Source organism: Dermacentor variabilis, chromosome 3 (assembly GCF_050947875.1).
Source record: "Dermacentor variabilis isolate Ectoservices chromosome 3, ASM5094787v1, whole genome shotgun sequence".
Lineage (NCBI taxonomy): Eukaryota > Metazoa > Arthropoda > Arachnida > Ixodida > Ixodidae > Dermacentor > Dermacentor variabilis.
Window position 1 is genome coordinate 127475034 of NC_134570.1, and position 19592 is coordinate 127494625.

General features: G+C 45.5%; 1 protein-coding gene across 1 annotated transcript in view; it reads right to left on the reverse strand.

Annotated features, from left to right (window-relative positions):
• Nucleotides 1–1187: 1187 nt before the first annotated feature.
• Nucleotides 1188–19592, reverse strand: part of LOC142576270 (uncharacterized) — a 184453-nt gene continuing 166048 nt past the window's right edge. Inside the window, exon 2 of the mRNA XM_075686317.1 lies at nucleotides 1188–4031. Coding sequence (XP_075542432.1) covers nucleotides 3784–4031 — 248 coding nt within the window. The 3' untranslated portion in view covers nucleotides 1188–3783. The remainder of the gene's footprint in view (nucleotides 4032–19592) is intronic.

Genomic DNA, 19592 nt, shown 5'->3' on the forward strand with positions numbered 1-19592 from the left:
TGCAGAAAGAAAATGACTGTAAGCAGTTTCCATCTGCACATGGACCTCTTGCGCCTCTTCGCCAAGGCCACAGTTAAAAAAAGCGACATTTTCAGAAGGAATTGTCTTAGACACTAGTAGGAGGAATAACTGTTGCAAGCTCCTTGATGGAAGTGTAGCTGTGGTGGCGAACTTTGCCCATAATGCACAAGGTATGCCATACATAATTGGAAGGAAGTTCCTGAAGAAAGATGACGTATATTTGACACCTTGTCCCTCATCAGCACAGGAATATTCATTGTGTCCAAGCCTTATTGGCTGCGGTGTTGGCCTCTGACGTGGGTCTCAGAAAAATTCATACGATTTTCATTCAAAAAGTAGCTGGTTGTATTTCCTCTTGTACAGCTGACGATTTAAATAACGAAGAAACTCCTGCATGTAGAATTGTACAATACTTATATTGTTTCTCGTTAAGGTAAGCAATATGCAGTCATCGAGTTTCCAGAAGAAGGCGACTCTGTGGCTGTTGTACATACCAAGTGGCTGCATGGTGATATCTGCTTGTGGCCATAGGGGATTCCAAGAATGCTTCGTATTTAGCAACATGTGGAACACCATCTTCCGACTGCCAAGTCATGCCATGTGTGCCCATAGACACATTCAGTAAGTTTTATATTTCTCTTCTAATTATTTTGTAGCATGTATCATAGCGTAGTAACCATATTCATGTTGGCAATGTACTTGAAACTGCAATGTGCACACACATCTCTGAAAGAAAATAACTTTAGAAAGATTGTTTTCTTTGGTGACACAAATGTAGTTTTTACATGCTTACTGGGTAACAATCACTTTTCTCATTCAGAAATGAAAGCCCATATAAGCACTGGCGTAAGAACTTGTTTAAGGTTACATGGTAGATCTCTTAAGGTTATTAGAAAACATCTAAAATTACGTTCAGGTGAATAATTGGGGCAATGCTTGAATTTATGCTCACTAGTATTAGTCACTTTCCTGAGGAACATAGGGTGCAGCGCGACAAAAGCTCAAGCAAGTTGAAAATGGGTCAGCCTTGGGAAGAGAAGTGGACTTGGGAAGGGGCGAAGGAAAAAAGCAACAAAGAGCCCTTAGCTCAAGTCCGGAAAGTGTGCAGCGACTACCACTTTCACCGCCCACTATGATTAAAACTATGTTTCCTACTTGTTCTTCATACTAGCAAGCTTTCTTCACTATATTGTTCGTATTAGTTTTTCTATGCCACATAGTTTTTCCCAGTAATATGGAAAGTAGGCCTGCACCTTTAAAGAAAACGCGTGGGTTCCCCCCAAAATTGTATGGGCTCCCTAGGCAGGTGGCGAGTGACCTGCCGTTTTGAAAATTCACTTCTACATTGTAAATTTTTATGCAGCTCTGTAAAATGAAACTCTCTGCTTTCACTAGAAACTGGCGACATCTGAGCTTCGAAATCACATCGCATGTGGTTGGTGCAATAAAGAATTGTAGCCCGTTTCTTGAATCCTTTCAATGCCGTCTGTTCAATTTTAGAAGCACAGAAGAGGGATGGGACACGTATTCCCAAGCAGTCATCACATGCATCGACATCTAGGGCTAATGATGCGAATGTTTGCAGTAAGTCTGTGCCTTTTGTTAATATAATGAGTGCATGTTTAGAATGCTGTCATTGCAAAAAATGAATATTGAGAAGGAACTACTCCAAGATGATGCCTGACAATGCCACAATAATCTTTAAAAATATATCTACTGGTAGCACAGCATGTTATAGAAAAACAGTAAGCATAGGATGGGGAGCATAGAATTTATTTACAGGGCATGTCTTCACAATGGCTTGTAGCTGAAGCTGTTGGTGCAAAAGTGGAACATAAAGCAGTTTCTAATGGCATTTTAGCGGCGGTGCATTTGATGTACAAAGTAAAATTGAGACAAGAGTGACTGAGGATTGTCAGCCAGTCTCTATCCCTGGACCCTTTAACTTCTTTAGTTTCCAAGAGCCCTTTGCCAATTCCACTTTCTTTGGAACACTGAAACCATATCAGTCAGTGTTAGAGAACACCCGTCATGGTCGCTGTAGCATTGTGCTGCTCAGCCCGAGGTCAAAGGTTTCACCCTGGCTCCGGTGGTTTTCTGGTGCATCATAAGAGCACCATGTGGTCAACATTTACTCAAGAGTCCCTAACTACGGTGTGCTCCAAAACCACATCACAGGTATGGTATGTAAAACCCCAGTTAATTTTTTTGTCTTGGAAACAAAAGCAGAGCTGTTGTACTTTTGTATTTTCTTGATGAGGATCTAATACGTTATCTTTACTGATTTTCCTTCTGATTTGATTGCTATATTATTTGATGCTTGTCAGCCACTTGCATGATTCAGTGCATTGCCTCTCCTTTTTTTAGGTGATCAAGGCGCAGTGCAATGTGGAAAAATGTGTACTAGCGAGACTTCAGAATCTGAGGGTGAGGTTGACTCCGCAAGGGAACAAGATGCAAAGCAAGAATCATCAGGCATTAAAAGATCATTCACAGCTCACTCTTTGATGAAAAGTATGTAATCTAGCATTGTCTGTTTCCTGCTTTCTTACGGAACATCTTGAAGTTGTAGTCAAACATGTGCAAAGTTTAACTTCTAAACATTGTCTCGTAACAGAACTCGTTTCTTTGCAGATGCGCTACTCAGGAGTAACACACCTTAGAGGTCTGCTGGTGAAAATGATTATGTATGATTCTTTTTTGTCTTACAAAGAAGCAAGCCAAATGGGAAATTCGCAGAGTAACAAGGGGAAGCGGCATCCAAGTCTGTCTGCTGCACCTATTTAAAGCGATGGTAAGCATTTAAGAATGCATATTAAGCCAGGGGTTTCATGTGTTAGAGGATTGATTAATCTCCCAATATGTCTATAGTCATGCATTGAGAGTGAACGGAGCCATTGTGAGCAAGACAGTAATGCAAACCATGGACTAGATGCTTTAGGAAGGCCCTGCACTACCTTTAAGGAAATTTTTGCGCTACATCAACAGATTAATTTTCCAGATGTTCATCATTGCTTTCTGTGTGTCAATATAAGATTATGTTGCTTAGAAATTATGTCCATTTTAGGTGAACTGTTAGGTTCAAGCTACAGAACGGTGATATCATTTTTTAATGCTGAGTTACAAAAAAATCATAATACTTTCATTTCTGATAATTTCCTATTTTTGCCAATTCTTAATTAACAAATTGACATAAATAAAAAAATTTGCAACAGTCACTACATTCTTTTTCTTTTAGATGTAACAAACTTCATCAAATTTCGTGCAGTGGTTGCCAAGAAAAGCAAGTTCTCCTTTACCAGGTATTTAGATAGGAGCCCCTGAGCTAAACTTCGTCTTAAGGGAGCCAGTTGCTCTTTGGGGCTCAGAGTAATGTTACTATGGCCTAGATCACCATTTGGCTACTCTGTTAACTTGTTGACTGCTGCTTAATAACTAGTGTGTGAACGTCAACATGTTTTCGTTTGATGCGATAAAGTGGCAATGTAGACTAGATGCCCAAGCAGGATCTTTGCTCCCTTTTGGTTCACTTTGGACAGAGGAGCTTTGCAATAACCAGAAAAGTTTTGTATCGCATTGCGAGCAGTAATACTAGTGTTACATGGCACACTTCCCATCGTGACCAAATTTCTTGGTTGTGATTTGCTCTGGTTCTTGTTTACACGTCTTTATTCACATTTTTGTCCTTAAAGGGATGCGGTGAATTGGCTTGGGAAGTGGCGGGAGTGAGAAGGTAAGAGAAACAGTGGGTGCCTTAATTATCTACATCATGCGGTCTGATGCTTTCGCTGGTACGCTCGAGATGAAGAAGCCTGGTCCCAGTAGCTGGAGCCCCAGGATCATCCTGCAATTCGTACAGTGACCGCCAGAGCTCGTTGGCGGTCGCAGCACTGCAGTGTCTCGGTAGCGCCCAGGTCTGTAGGGAAGTTTGTCGCCAGCAAGGGCCCTTTGCCTGGGGCCAGAATTCAGCGGGCAGTCCCAGATTAAGTGTTCTTGTGATTGGCTCCTTCCTGCAATATTGCGGGAGAGAACCAATCGTGGTTGAGATTTTCTATCAGGATCGGGCTCAAGTCATAATCAGAAGTGGCATGTGACACTGATGTAACGCTAGAGCCTTTCGTCAATTTTCCTTATGTTAACATGAAACATGATTGGCACTGCCATTTTACAATGCAGTACCAGCTCTTTTTATGTAACATGTTGCCATTATATTGCTAGTGTGGCAATTTCTGATTCAAATATTCCCTTCATTTCAGTAAGCAAAATGGTTTGGCAAACTTAATCGGCTTTCCCTATGAAAACAACTCGCCTGTGCTACATTTTCACACTGTTCTTCAGATAGCTTATATATGTGGTGCCACCACTATGCGGGCTTATGACTAAAAGTGGACAGAATGCTTGGCAGAGCAATGTTTATAGAGCCAAACAAATGAACTGAACATAGCAAAGCGGCATTAAAGAAACTTATTAAATTATATTTTTATTGATACTCTCGTGATAGCAAAACAGCCACTCTTGTGGGCTTGGCAAGAATGAAGGATGGGTGACTATACTGTACTGAAGTTCCACACCAGTCAACTCTCATTTTCACAGTTGGCTATGAGCTAGTTATTGTTTATCAATAAACTACTGCACCACACTAAATAAACTAAACCTGGCAACTGCATGAATATTAACTCATCAGCCAGAGTGTCCTCACATTTTCTTCGTGAATTTCAGACATTAAGGTGGTCATCAAGCTTCTACAAACAGTAATCATGAGAGTCGAGCACCTGGGAAGCCAACTAGACGAAATAAAAGCAAAGCTTTGTGACCAACTACGGCAGCCTGAAGCAGATTTGTTAGAAAAACCATTTTGTGACATCACCGAGTTTGAACTGTTTGACCAACACCTCCCAGAAGTGCTGCAATGAAGTCAAAGTTGGTAAGCGTTTTTTGTGGAGTATTGCTATACACAAATTTGATAGGCGTGAGGTTGACTGACATATGTCACGGTAAACATTTCTGGCTTTCTGTGTATGAAATAAGCAAGTATCCTTGCTTGTAGTATATGTAGCAGGTTTTATAAGCACTGCAGTTCTTAATTCCAAGTAGAAAAACAAGTGTTTTTTATTCATGTACCCTAAAGGCCCTTTTACAGGCATTATATAGCGGGTTACATATCATTACATAATATCACGGTGAATAAATAATGAAATTATACAAGCGTGACATGTACCTAGCTTCTCCTACCTAAAAATAAAAAGTAATGTATAATACACATATCTAAAAGGACTAACTTTGTGAACAGTGTACTTGTGTATTCCTCAGACTCAACATAACACAGTACCTTTCAACGTCAGTATTTGTATCAACTAGTCTTTTGCAAACCTGAAAATGGCTACTTCCGTGAACAGATGGTGTGGGCAATTACTCATATCAGCACCTCCATGTGCGCGGACAATGATCCCATTTCTACAGTTTTCTAGTGGCATTACCACAAGAAAATTTCTGCATGCCACTATGTATCTGGATGACTAAATATCTCGTGGCATTTCAAATGTACTGCATATTCATAATTTGATGATGCAGCAGTACATGATGTACTGAGTTTCAATCTTCTGAAAAACTGGTAGCAACAAAAGGATTACACGCTTGACATAACCTACCACCAGCACTCAGTTTTCCGTTACACCAAATATGTTAGCCTATCACTTCCCGTTCATTTATTAGAAGGATGAAAGTTTTCCATGGGTGTGGACAGTGGGACCGAAGATAGTATAGCAATGACGTTAAAGGTTTGTTGCAGTGCAATTGTAGGGCTTCTTTAAGTGAGTAAATGAAATAAAACAACACTATTACTTTGCCTGTCATTTGGAATTGCATTGAACTTTTTTGTGAGATACTAAGTACTGACATCGAAGGTATAAAACACCTCTGAAAACATATTATCATGCTAGAAACTTGTAGCATGCTGCTTGGTATAAGGTGTGGATCTTGTTTAGGATTTTTTATCCTTCTTTCAAATCTTCAATCATGTTTTACTGAACCTTGCACTGCAGCCTGAAACTGGTTTCAGTCAGTGAGTCGCTCGAAAATTCACCTGCTACAAAAAATGCTTAGTGTTATCTGATCTTTTGATATTCCTATTAATGGTGTAAAACATTGCAGATGCGGGAACTCGCTGCCCTAGGAGGAAGAAATTTTATTAAAGTGGAAAGCTGGGCGATTTCGTATACATTCATAATGGAAAGCGGTCGAAAGGCGAGAAAGTGGAGCAGGAAATAATCCTAACGTAAGGTGCAAAGTGAAACATGTTAATATGGAGGCTGCACTATCAAGTGTGGGCGAGTGAACATAGCGCAAACCGGCCGGATCATAAATGTAAGACTTAGAGAGCATGAATTGTCCTTGGACAACAATGATTATGCGCATGTGCCTGCCCATTGCCAGCAATGTAAGTGTAAGCCTCTGCTCAAAGACACAATTTTGTTTAAGCATACTGATGCATCCACCAGATTAGTCTTGGAAGCAGCCCACATTGAGCGAAAGGGTACGGGCACCTAGATAGCTCGATACGGTAATAGATGCCCTGTACACATGTGACCCGGTTGTGCATTCGTCGATTGACCATGTGATCGCTTGTGTCACTTATATACCTGAGGTGTGTTTCAGTAAACGTAGTTGAGTCAGCGCTCGTGCTGAGTCTTTTCACTCCGTCTTCGTCTTGTTCGCGCTGTTCTCATAATGAAATACATGTTAGGTTGTCTACGCGCCGCATTCTTGAAGTCCTTATGACGCAGGAAGTGGCTGTTCACTATAGTTGGTTCGAACAAAAAGGAAATAAGTTCTTGTTGCTGGCAAGTGTGACCTGATATATAGTAAGTGCACATGCTTGATTACGTAATTCAATTTTCAGTTGTCTTTAAAGTGTTACCTGTTGGACACTGTATCCTGTTTATCCACTACTGAACTTGTGTCACTTACCACAAAGGAAGCCAAGCACACACCATGCGACAACAGAATAGTCCTGATTTTCGTGCCGTTCGCTGGAAAATGGACTCAAATTCTTGCAGCATTTGCAGCAAGAGGAAATGTAAGCGGTGATAAATTGGCCAAAATCATACTTCAAGTTATAATTTTGTCAGAAAAAGCAGGCCTGAAGGTTGATTTCGTCACATCAGACGGCGCAAGTTGGAACAGGCGAATGTGGACGATAATCGTTATTGAAGCCTCCTTGGATGAGCTCAAGTGCAGCGCATCTTATCCTGTAGAAGAGCACCGTTAGCTCTACTTCGTGTCAGACTTCCCCCACCTGCTGAAGTGCCTTCGAAACCAGCTAGTGAGCTTGGACTTTCAAACACCCGAAGGCCCAGTAAGTGCCTTAATTAACTAAAACGAAATGTTTAGTAGCTTTCCATCATTTTTGTTCCAGTCACTAAAACTTGCAGTGAATTGTTGCTGCTTTTGTCATTTGCGGGTGACAATGCGAGCTATTCGCAAGGCTTGGCAGCACTTGGCGCATGGCAGCAACGTTACCCTGCAGGCTATGCATGGCATCAAATCCAGCCATACAAACCCTAACATTTTGAAAAAAAAAATGAATGCCTTTGGCATTCCAGCTCTTCAGTGAGAAAGTGACACATGGGCTTCAACTGCACAAAGCCAGGGTAGAGCATTTGTGTGGTAGCATAGCAGCAATAATGCACTTTTTTGAGTAAGTGTTGCCTATTTTTATATTTATCCTAGAGCCCTATAACGTAAAACTATTCGAATATTTTTTTTTATTCCAATCTCCTGACGTCAAATTTGCGTAACCACCGACGCAAGCACCGGGCGGTCACCCGCAGGGTTGTCTCAACAGGCCAATCAAACGCTCTCCTCGTTCACAGGAGGTCACTTTTGCTTCCTTGGTAAACAAATAACATTGCCTGCACTAAGCGGCTTGTCGTATCTAATTGGCCGTCAAGAGGCGAAGAGAACGCTCAAGTGGAGACGGACTCGATGGGGCAGAGCCAGTGCACTTAAAATCGATAACCGGATGAAGAGGGTGGTGTCAGTGTCTGCGATTGGTCCGCTTTCACTAACTTAGCTTGCGGTGGCTGGTCGAAAATCGCGGCGGCATGCAACGGAAGCTTAAAAATCACGCTAAAACCGATCCTAAGAAAAGAAGAGTTGGCCGAATGAGGTCGTAAACGGGCCGAAAGGGCTCGAAAACGTTACACGGTCACGCAAGAAGCTTAAATATACGTAAATAAACCCATGCTTTCTGGCAGGTGCGGGTAGCCAGCGCCTGAGCGATCGGCGGCAGCCATATTTTATTCCTTTCGGAACGGGGCAGCCTGCGGCTTTCACAAGAAAATTCACTTTTGTTCGCCATATTAATGCATCTTTAATGCGTACACGTCACTTTGACGTGGTGAGCTTTCGCGGTTTTGTGACGTAGCTTGACAGGCAGGTGAAGTGGGTGCAGCCCGAAAACTTTTGGCCAATAGCCGCGGGCTACTGGTGAAAAGGCGTCAAATCAGAAATAACTGTATTTTTCTTTTTTCGGTCACATCATGCATAATCAGTGTGAACACATCATATCATATTGGGAGGTATCGCGGTTTTCGTGACGTCGCGTGACAGACAGGTGAAGTGGGGCTGGTCAAACAAGTTTTTGACCAATCGCGGAAGGCTGATAGCAGAAATGGAATAGAAAAGTTTGGAATAGTTTTACGATATAGCGCCCCTAATGTTGTGTTTCTGCAACTTTCTGATGCGTTCTTACCTACGCATACCGCTTACTGAAACGTTATCTTTTGCAGGACCATCCACGGTGTTATACAAATCACGACGTCACGCTTTCCAGCTGAAGCACTGCGTCCAAGCCCTCCAGCAGCTGACAAGTTGAACACTTTTCTGTCCTTTCTGACAGAGTGGGAACGCCACAGAAATGGGCAACGGGGCTTTCTCGTTCAGTCGACAGCAAATGGACCGCGAGTGACATTCTCTAGTACCTTGTCGCTGTTAAAGTATTTGACTGAAAATGTAGGCTTTAAGTATTTAATGAAAAGCATGGTAAACCAAGATCCAGCCGAACATCTCTTTGGCATTGTTAGGCAGTCGTCGGGCTGCAATACCCATCCTACACCTCAGCAGTTCACTGCTACAGTGAATTGCCTCAGTTTCAGCAACCACGCACACTCTGTTTCAAGAAGAAATCGCGAGCCTGCTGTTCTCAATTCACTATTAAATGCAGATGCAGATGGCGGTGAGCAGAACACATGTACTGGGAAGCAGAAATTGATTGATAGGTTTCTTTATGAGGGAATCTTAGATGCAGCAGACGCCTTGCTCACAAAAGCTGCGCAAGACAATTCTTCTGTTGTGGTATCAAGTGACTGCAGACTTACCTTTTACATTGCCGGTTATGTAGCGAGAAAGTGCATTCATAAAACTGGCTGTGAACGGTGCCTTAACCTTCTTTTGCTGACAAAGCAGACAACCAACAATTTGAATATGGCTGAGCTTGTCCGTTTAAGCGACAAAGGCGATTTACCTTATCCTTCAAGCAAGCTGTTGAGATTTGTAGCTGACCTCGAAGAGTCATTCACAATGTGTTTAAGCCTTTTAGAGCTGCACTCTGAAAATGTGCTTGAAGTCTTATACCTTGTTAAGAAGCAGCAGCAACCCACACTTGGATGCCCACAGCACGCTGAAACGATAGCTGCAGGAGTAACTGCATTTTAGTTAACGACGCGCTTGCACTTGTTCACAAACAGCATAATTCCAGCTAGCGAAAATAGGCGGCAGGCTTCAAAGCAATTGAAGTTGCGAAGGTGCTGAATGAGTGAGTGTACATGAAAGTTGATTTTCGCAAACAAGATTTTCCCCTCGTCATACTTTTTCAAATGAAATTGTAAATAAATTCTTTAAGTGATGTTTGATGTGTACATGGCCGTGGCATCATTTCTCATAATTATGGTTACGTCAAAAGCAAAACAATAATTCATATCATAGCAATGAAGAGATAATTAACAGAAACATTGACTTCAAACAATACATGAGCTCAAAATGCAGCGTCAAATTTAGCTCAAACTTGACATTTGAAAACTTTACTCTTGCGTAATAATAGGAAATGGTTGCAGGTATACACTCGATACACTTATTGCATATTTCGATCTTTAAGCCACAATAAATGGTCACGCGAACAGTTACATCCGCTTGTCATACCGATGGTCCATCGTTCTGTGGCGACATGTGGCGACACATAGCGTGCAAAAAATTGCTCTCGAAGTCTGAGTTTGGCCAACAACGCGAAGGTTGGAATCCGTATTTTTCCCGATCAAATACTAGCGTGACCTTCATACACGAATTGTAAATGCTTAATGACGCTAGTCATCAAAATTTACAGGCTGTGGCTAACGAGAGAGAGAGAGAAACGTTTATTCAACGAAACAGTGTCCCGAGCGAGGCCGGGTATTACACCTTAAGGTGGGAAGGTTCCTTAGTCCAGGAACCAAGGGCCAGGGCCAAGAGGGCTTCGACTGCCCTCTTGGCCATGGCGACGAGTTGTCGTTGGTCTTCCCGGCCCCCGAGGGTTAGCGTGGCCTCCCACGTTTCGAATAGGTCGTTTGCTTCTATTGCTCGTTTTTCGTGCGTTTCTGGTTGCATTTCGCTGCCTTCCTGCCACGGGCATTCCAGGAGCAAGTGTGCCAGAGTGTCGGGTACGTTGCAAAGTGGGCAGAGGTAGCCGTGGAGCATCGGGTAGAGGCGATGCATTATCGTTCCGTGCATGTACGTGTTACTTTGCAGGCGTCTAAGGATCCGGCTTTCTTCTCTGTCGAGTTTAGGGTGCGGTGGAGGGTACACTCGACGTTCTAGCCTGTAATGTTGCAATATGGCCGAATAGTTGGAGGGTACGGCCTCCGCCTCTTCTGTCACGGGTCCGAGAGCGCGTGGAGAGAGGGGTGCCCGGCTGACGTGCTCGCGGGCAGCGGCGTGGGCCGCTTCGTTCCCCTCTAGTCCCTCGTGTCCGGGTACCCACGTTACGCAGGTGTACGGGAGCGGAGTGCTTAGTCTGCGTAGTATCTTGAGAGCATCGGCCGAGATGCGGGCCCTCAAGAAGTTTCTGCAGGCGGTCTGAGAGTCGGTGAATATAACCGCTGCGTCTGTGCATGTGGTGGTGGCGAGAGCGATTGTCGCTTCTTCAACCGTTTCCGGGTTGCGTGCCTTGATGGTTGCCGATGCTAACTCGGAGCCTTGGGAGTCTACGACGCTCAGAGCGTACCCGTTTCGATGCGGATACTTGGCCGCGTCGGTGTAGCGAGCATTCGGGTCATGCTTGAAACTTCGTTTGATGGCGTTGGCTCTAGCCGGTCTTCTACTCTTGTAATATATGGGATGCATGTTGCGCGGGACACGTGCGATGCAAATGCACTCTCGAACGTCCGGTGGTATTCGCTCTGTCTTGTCTGTGTCTGCGACATACGTCTCGCTGTAGTTTACGTGTCGGAGTACTGATCTCCCTGTGGGCGTGAGCTTGAGTCGTTCCAGCTAGCTGTTCTTGTGCGCTTCGGCGAGCTCTTGCCACGTGTTGTGGACGCCCATCTTAAGGAGACGTGATGTAGAGGCCATGGCGGGGAGTCCCAGGACGACTTTGATTGCCTTCCTTATCATGATGTTCAGCTTTTCTATTTCAGCGCTCTTTAAAGCCAGGTACGGCATGCCGTATGTGATGTGGCTGGTGAGGAGCCCTTGTATTATTCTTAGAGTGTCTTGCTCCTTGAGCCCACTTCTTTAGCTTGAAATCCTCTTGACGGGGTGCGTTAGTTGCGAAATGGTGCGTTATAGTTTCGGTAGGCTGGCAGCTACCAATCCGTCTTTGTGGATGTGTAGTCCAAGTATTCGCATGGTGTCGACTTTCGTGATTGTTGTACCGTTGAGTGTGATGCTCAGGTCAGGCTCTTCGTAGTTGGGTGGTCGGCCTCTCGTTCTTGCTTTCAGTACGAGGTGCTCAAACTTCTCTGGGGCGCAGCGAAGGCCGCAGTTTCGGAGATAGCTTTCGATGGTGTCGACGGCTTCTTGTAAGCTACTTTCTTGCCTGCCAACGTTCGCAGCTCTGGTCCAGAGCGTGATGTCATCAGCATACATCGCGTGACGCAGATCTGGTATGGTATCGAGGAGTGGGGGTAGCTTGATCATAGCTACGTTAAAGAGTAGCGGTGAAATCACCGACCCTTGCGGAGTGCCTCTGTTCGGAAGTAGGAAGCTTTCACTGCGAATGTTGCAGATTCCGACTGTTGCCGTGCGGTCCATCAGAAAGTTTCTGACGTATGCGTAGGTCCTAGTGCCGCAGCCAGTGCCTTCGAGATTGTTGAGGATCGCGTCATGGCTAACGTTATCAAAGGCTCCCTTGACGTTTATTGCCACTATGGAGTATTTGCTTTGATTGTTTAGGTGATCTAGAAGGCCTTCCTTTAGTTGTAAGAGTACATCCTGCGTTCAGAGGTGCTGCCTGAAGCCGAACGTGGTGTCTGGTAGGTGGTCGTTGTCTTCCAGGTACTGGGTAATGCGGTCGTGCACCATATGTTCGAAAAGCTTTCCCGCGCACGAGGTGAGGGAGATCGGGCGTAGGTTCTCCAAGCTGAGAGGTTTGTTGGCCTTGGGGATCATGGTGATGTACGAGTGTTTCCACACAGCAGGCAGTTCTCCTTTCTCCAAGCACTCATTGTAGTAACGGCGCAGAGCCTCGGTGGCCTGCTGTGGTACGTTTGTGTAGGTGTTTGTTAACGATCCTGGCTTTACCAGGGCTAGTATTTCTAGTCAGCTTGGATATGATGATGATGTATGGAGTTTTTTTGGCGCAAGGGCCAGGTATGGCCAAAGAGCGCCATGTCTGTGCTAATGGGTTTGCAATGTACTTATGATTACTATGAGGTTGGTGTGACGTGGCTGTAAAGGGGCCTTAAAATATACGCAATAAAGTGCGTAAAATCTGTATAATAAAATTATGGCGATGACGTATGACTTGTACTATGAACATTTAGATGCATTTAAAAAGAATGGTACGATAGGTAAAATATATAACGATTATACGAAATGCAAGAGCACTACTGCCTCCTTAGAGCCCTTGAAGCACAAGGGCCTGGAGACATGTGCTATTCAGAACAATTATCGCAGCAGCATCCTCTGGAGCGAGGATGCTCTACGAATTTATTGGGCTTATAACGTGTAGAACTACATCCTTTAAGAAGTCGAGGACTGCCTTGGTGTTAAAAAGCGGTTCCTTTCCAAGAAACATTGCTGGGTGAAGAGGTATGCAATGACGATATGCAAGAGGAAAATACTTCTTTCTTTCAGGTTCGGCTTCGCGACACTCCAAGAGGACGTGGAGGACGGTCAGCCTCTCACCACATCGACCACAGGTTGGCGGTTCGTTTCCAGTAAGAAGAAAATTGTGTGTACCAAATGTGTGCCCTATTCTGAGGCGGCAAAATAGGACATCTGTTCGCCGTGATTTTGATGGGAAGGGCCAAAAACCTAGCTGTGGCTTTATAACGTGCAGTTTATTGTTTATTTCTGCGTTCCACATGCGTTGCCAGTGTTGTCGCAGTTTCTTACGCAAGAAAGGCTTCAGATCTGTGACCGGGACAGCAACTGCAGAAGAAGTGTTTAGTGATGTGAGTGATGTGGCCATTTGGTCAGCCAGTACATTGCCCTCGATACCTCTGTGGCCAGGTACCCAGCATATTATAATGTTCTGGTTAGATGTATACGCTTTACACAATACCGAATACAGTTCATTGAATACGGGATTTTTATGTTTGTAGAGTGACATTAGGGCCTTCACGACGCTTAGAGAGTCTGTATAGATCGCTGCTTTTGGAAGTTTTGATCTTCTAATATGCTTCACAGCAGCGAGTAATGCGTAGGCCTCGGCCGTAAAAATGCTGGTTTCCGGATGCAGTACATCGGTTTCCGAGCAGGATGGGCCGACGGCTGCATAGGATACCCCGGCATTTGACTTCGAAGCGTCTGTGTAGTACTCTGCGCAGGAGTGTTTGTACTGCAGCTCTAGGAAATGCATTCTGATTTCAGCCTCAGGAGCGTGCTTTGTAATTTTTATAAAGGATATGTCACATTGTATAACCTGCCACTCCCAAGGAGGTAAGAGATTGGTTAGGTGCATTAAGCGATGCTCGAGGAGTGGGACATGGATTTCATCGCTAAGCTCCTTCACACGCAGCGAGAAAGGCTGTCTTATGGAGGGGCGATTGCTGAAAAGTGTAGCGCACCTCATATCGGTAACGGTATCAAAACATGGATGTTCAGGATTAGAGCGTACTTTAAGGAGATATGTAAAGCTGATGTATGACCTCTGTAGGTAGAGAGACCATTCATTGGATTCGGCATATAGGCTTTCAATCGGGCTTGTTCTGAAAGCGCCTGTGGCTAAGCGGATACCTAGATGGTGAACAGGGTCTAGCATCTTTAGCGTGCTTGGGGCGGCAGAGTTATATATCACGGCACCATAATCTAATCGTGACCGGATTAGGCTCTTATAGAGATTCATTAGGCACTTCCTGTCACTACCCCACGTAGTCTTGGATAGAAGCTTTATTATGTTCATTGTTTTTAGACATCTTTCTTTCAGATGTTTAATGTGTGGGACGAAAGTGAGTCTATTGTCAAGTATAACACCTAGAAATCTGTGCTCTTTGTTTACAGGTATCTGTTGTCCACACAGTTCTAAGGAAGGGCCCGGAACCAGGCCTCTCTTTCTTGTAAACAACACACAAGAACTCTTGTGAGGATTGATTTTAAATCCATTTTTCTCTGCCCACCCTGACACCTTGTTCAAACCATGCTGTACCTGTCTCTCACAGACTGCGAGGTTACAGGACTTGAAACCTATTTGAATGTCGTCCACATAGACAGAATACAGAATGGCCGGTGGTAAGGAAGCACGAAGTGTTGTCATCTTAACAATAAAGAGTGTGCAACTGAGCACGCCACCCTGGGGTACACCAGTTTCTTGTGTAAAAGGACGTGAGAGGACATTGCCAACTTTTACCCGGAAGGTGCGATTGGACAAGTAGCTTTTTATTACGTTTAGCATATTACCATGAATGCCCATTTCTGACAAGTCTCTCAAGATTCCGTAGCGCCAGGTCGTATCGTACGCCTTCTCCATATCAAGGAATGTCGATAAGAAGAACTGTTTGTGTACAAACGCGTCACGAATATGTCCTTCAATACGTACAAGATGGTCGGTTGTGCAGCGCCCTTCTCGGAAGCCACACTGATAGGGATCAAGCATTTTGTTTTGTTCAAGGAAATGGATGAGACGCCGATTTATCATTTTTTCAAATACCTTGCACATGCAGCTTGTGAGGGCTATCGGGCGGTAACTTGCCACTGAAGAAGGGTCTTTCCCTTGTTTCAAAACAGGGACCACAATGGCTTCTTTCCATGCCGTTGGAAGGTACCCTGCGTCCCAGATGGTGTTGAAAAGTGTAAGTAGTGTTACTTGCGTGTCATTGTGCGTGTTTTTGAGCATTTCGTACATGATTCTATCAGAGCCCGGTGCAGAGCTTTTGCATGCGCTCAAAGCAGCTCTCAACTCGGCAATGCTAAAAGGACAGTTGTATGGTTGATTCTGTTGACATTTTCTCATGAGTGGCTTACATTCTTCTATTTGTTTATGTTTCAGAAAGGATTGCGAGTAATGGTTGGCACTTGACACGCTCTCAAAGTGCTCCCCAAGTGAGTCCGCCTGATCTTGTAGGGTATCGCCTTGTGTGTTTACCAAAGGGAGTGCATGTGCTTGTCGCCCTCTTATCCTATTGACCCTATTCCAGGCTTTCGCCTCATCTCTGAACGAGTTAATACTCGATAGAAACTTCTGCCAACTTTCTCGTCTGGCCTGTCGGCGGGTTCGCCTGCCTTCGGATTTTACTTTTTTAAAGTTAACTAGATTCTCTGCAGTGGGAGAAGCGCGTAGCAACCCCCACGCCCTGTTCTGTTTTTTACGAGCGATCCTACAATCGTCGTTCCACCATGGGACACGCCGTTTGCAGGCCAAGCCTTTTACTTCTGATATGCATTTAAATGCGACATCTATTATAAATACTGTAAAAACCTCGACTGCAGCGTCAATTCCTAATGAAGACAGGTCAGCCCATGGGATACTAGTTAGAGATCGAAATTTCTCCCAATCAGCTGTCTCAATCTTCCACCTAGGAGCGTGTGGTGGATATTCGTTTTCTTTATATGATCTTAGCAGTATAGGGAAGTGGTCGCTACCGTAAGGGTTGTCGGTAACTTCCCATTCAAGTTCAGGCAGTACAGACGGGGAGACTATAGTGAGATCTATTGACGAAAAGGATCGGTTTGCAAGAGAGTAATACGTGGGTTCTTTTTTGTTGAGAAGGCACGCTCCGGAAGAAAAAAGGAACTGTTCAATAAGGCGACCTCGCGCATCTATACGAGAGTCGCCCCACAGGGAGCTGTGCGCATTGAAATCGCCAAGAACAGCATAAGGTTCTGGCAGTTCATCTATAAAGGACTGAAATTCATGTTTAGTTAATTTGTAATGTGGGGGTATATAAAGCGAGCAAATAGTGATGAGTTTGTTTAGCAGAACAACTCGCACCGCCACTGCTTCAAGGGGCGTTCGAAGCTGTAAAGGTTGACATGCTATACTTTTATGTGTGAGAATCGCAACACCACCCGATGATGCGATGGCATCATCGCGATCTTTCCGAAAAGTAACATATTGTCGAAGAAAGTTTGTGTGTCTGGATTTTAAGTGTGTTTCCTGTAAACACAGCACTTTTGGATTATGTTTGCGGATGAGTTCTTGCAAATCATCAAGGTTTGTAAGGAGACCTCTAATGTTCCATTGAATGATTTGTGTATCCATATTTAAAATAAATTGGTGCTGTGTTTACGGAAACGGACGGGATGCCTTAGATTACAGAACCCTTTCGAGGCCCTGTAATAGGGGTTTTGTTCTTTCTGGAGCGTTCGAGGGAGCCTCGCCGCTCCTTAGGCGCTTGGTGCGCCTTGAGGATGGGTGTAGTGTCCATTGCCTCTTGTGAGGCGCCGGACACGTGCTCTTGCGAGCGGGAAGATTTCAGAGGGAGTCCCGCCTTGGAGGGCAAGACCCCTGCGCCCACCAGCCCGGAGGTCGATGGGGCTCCCAGAGGGACTTGGCTACGCCGGCCGTTGCCAGCGCATGAAGGAACCTCGGAAGTTGAGGCAGCCTCGGCTGCGCCCTCCTTCGGGGTCGATGGTTCCTTCTCCTCGGTTGACGGAGCAGCGCTAGCTGCAAACGTCGCGGGGGCAGATGGCGTGACTGCCGACTCACTGCTTGTGGGTCGGACAGCCGCCGGAGGCCGTTGTGACGCTGCCCCCTGACGCGCCACTTCGGCAAAGCTTTTCTTTGGCAGGTATGCAACCCGCCTGCGTGCCTCCTTAAATGAGATATTTTCTTTCACTTTGATCGTTACGATTTCTTTTTCTTTCTTCCAGGATGGGCACGACCGTGAGTACGCGGCGTGATCCCCATCACAGTTTACACAGTGTAGAGAGTTCTTACATTCTTCAGTTGCGTGTTCAAGGGCACTGCATTTGGCGCATGTTTGGCGGCCTCGGCAGCTCTGCGAGCTGTGGCCAAAACGTTGGCATTTGAAACATCTCAAGGGATTTGGCACATACGGGCGTACACGAAGCTTGATGTACCCGGCCTCGATTGACTCGGGGAGGACACTTGAATTGAAGGTGAGTATTAGGTGTTTGGTCGGAATTTCTTTACCGTCTCGCCTTATCTTGATCCTTTTGACATTTATGACATTCTGTTCGCTGAAGCCCTCCAAGAGCTCAGCCTCAGAGAGCTCCAGCAAATCATCGTCCGAGACAACGCCGCGGGAAGTATTCATCGTGCGGTGCGGGGTTACTACTACTTGGGTCTCCCCAAATGATACTAGCTGAGGCAGTTTTTCAAATTGCTTCTGATCGCGGAGCTCCAGAAGGAGGTCTCCGCTAGCCATCCTCGACACCTTATATCCTGGACCAAAAACTTCGGTAAGAGACTTAGATACAAGGAACGGGGAGATTGTTCGCACTTGTTTTGCTGGTTTTTCAGAGTGGATCACGTGAAAATGAGGGAAGGATTCTTTTTGTCGACCAAAAAACTGGAATAAATCATCGGTGCGCCCTCTTTTCTGAGGGCGATCAGGAAGTGGAGGGAAGGATGTTGCCATAAAGGAATTGAATTTTCGGCAATAACGCCAGCCACCCACCATGGAGTCCTACAAGGGGACGCTACAGAGACTGTAAGAACAGGTCCTGTAAACGCCAGCTGTACGTCATCACTATAAGCAAATATGAAATAACCTAGGTTGGTTAATCACACAAGGTTAACCCTTGCTGCCTGGAAACTATGGAAGTAAGCGGAAGGAAGGAGAAGACAGGAAAGATGAAAAATGAGAGAAAGACGAAGGCTGGAGGGAGAGAGAGACAGGAAAAGGCAACTACCGATTTCCCCCGGGTGGGTCAGTCCGGGGGGGCCGTCTATGTGAAGCAGAGGCCAAAGGGGTGTGTTGCGTCCGCCGGGGGGCCTTAAAGGTCCAGACACCCAGCATCGGCTCAACCCCCAGGATCCCCCTTTCCCCAGACACGGCTAAGCCGCGCACGGCTACACGCGGGAGGGTCCAACCCTCGTGTGCTCGGGTACGTGGTGTCGCAACACACCAAACGCCTGCTGACGCAGACGCCCCTGCGGGGAGTCAGCTTGGATAGGGCTACGTGGATTTCGGCCTGCGTGAAGGGTCGGTCGAGTTCTGGGTTCGGTTTTCCGGAGTATTCTTTTCTGCGAGTTGACGCGGTAGAGGGCGCGTCTCCGCATAGTTTTTGTAGTTTTCGCAGGAGGTGTTCTGATCCGACGTGGTTGTGGATACGACTGTGAAGATGTTGCTTCTGTTTCGTTTTGGTGGGTTCAGTGGCCAGGAGTGAGCGTAGGAGGTGACAGGTCCTCTCCGTGCTCAGAGACCCCTGTAGCTTGTCACAGAAAGCATGCCAGTTCTGCCTGACGAGGTGGTCCGCATAGTCTTGAGCCTGCTTGGTAAGGAGACCGATACGTGTTTTTAGCTTTCTGTTAAGTTTTTGTCGCTTCTATCTCTACAGGAGGCCACTTCTTGCCTCCCAGAGATGTAGGAGGTGCGCGTCGACCGCGGGTGTATCAGCATCGAGTTGTATGATCTTGGTGTGATGTTCTGCTGTGTCTAACACATTTTTGAGCCACTCGTCAATGTCAGTTATGCTTGCTCCGGAATCTAGCTTGTCCCTGAAGGATTTCCAATCGGTTAGCCGTGCAATTCCGGTCTTGGTCTCTTTACGGGTGTGTGCTACATCTAATTGGAGAATATGGTGATCGCTACCTAAGGTTTCCTGGAGTCGACTCCACTCTGCCTAGGGGACGTCCGCAGTAAAGGAAGATCGGGGTTTGTGTCCCTGGAGACGCTGTTTCTAGTTCTCGTAGTCTGGAGAGGATAATTCCAGAGGGTGAGTCTGTGTTGCTGTTCGGCATCGTGCACTCTAGC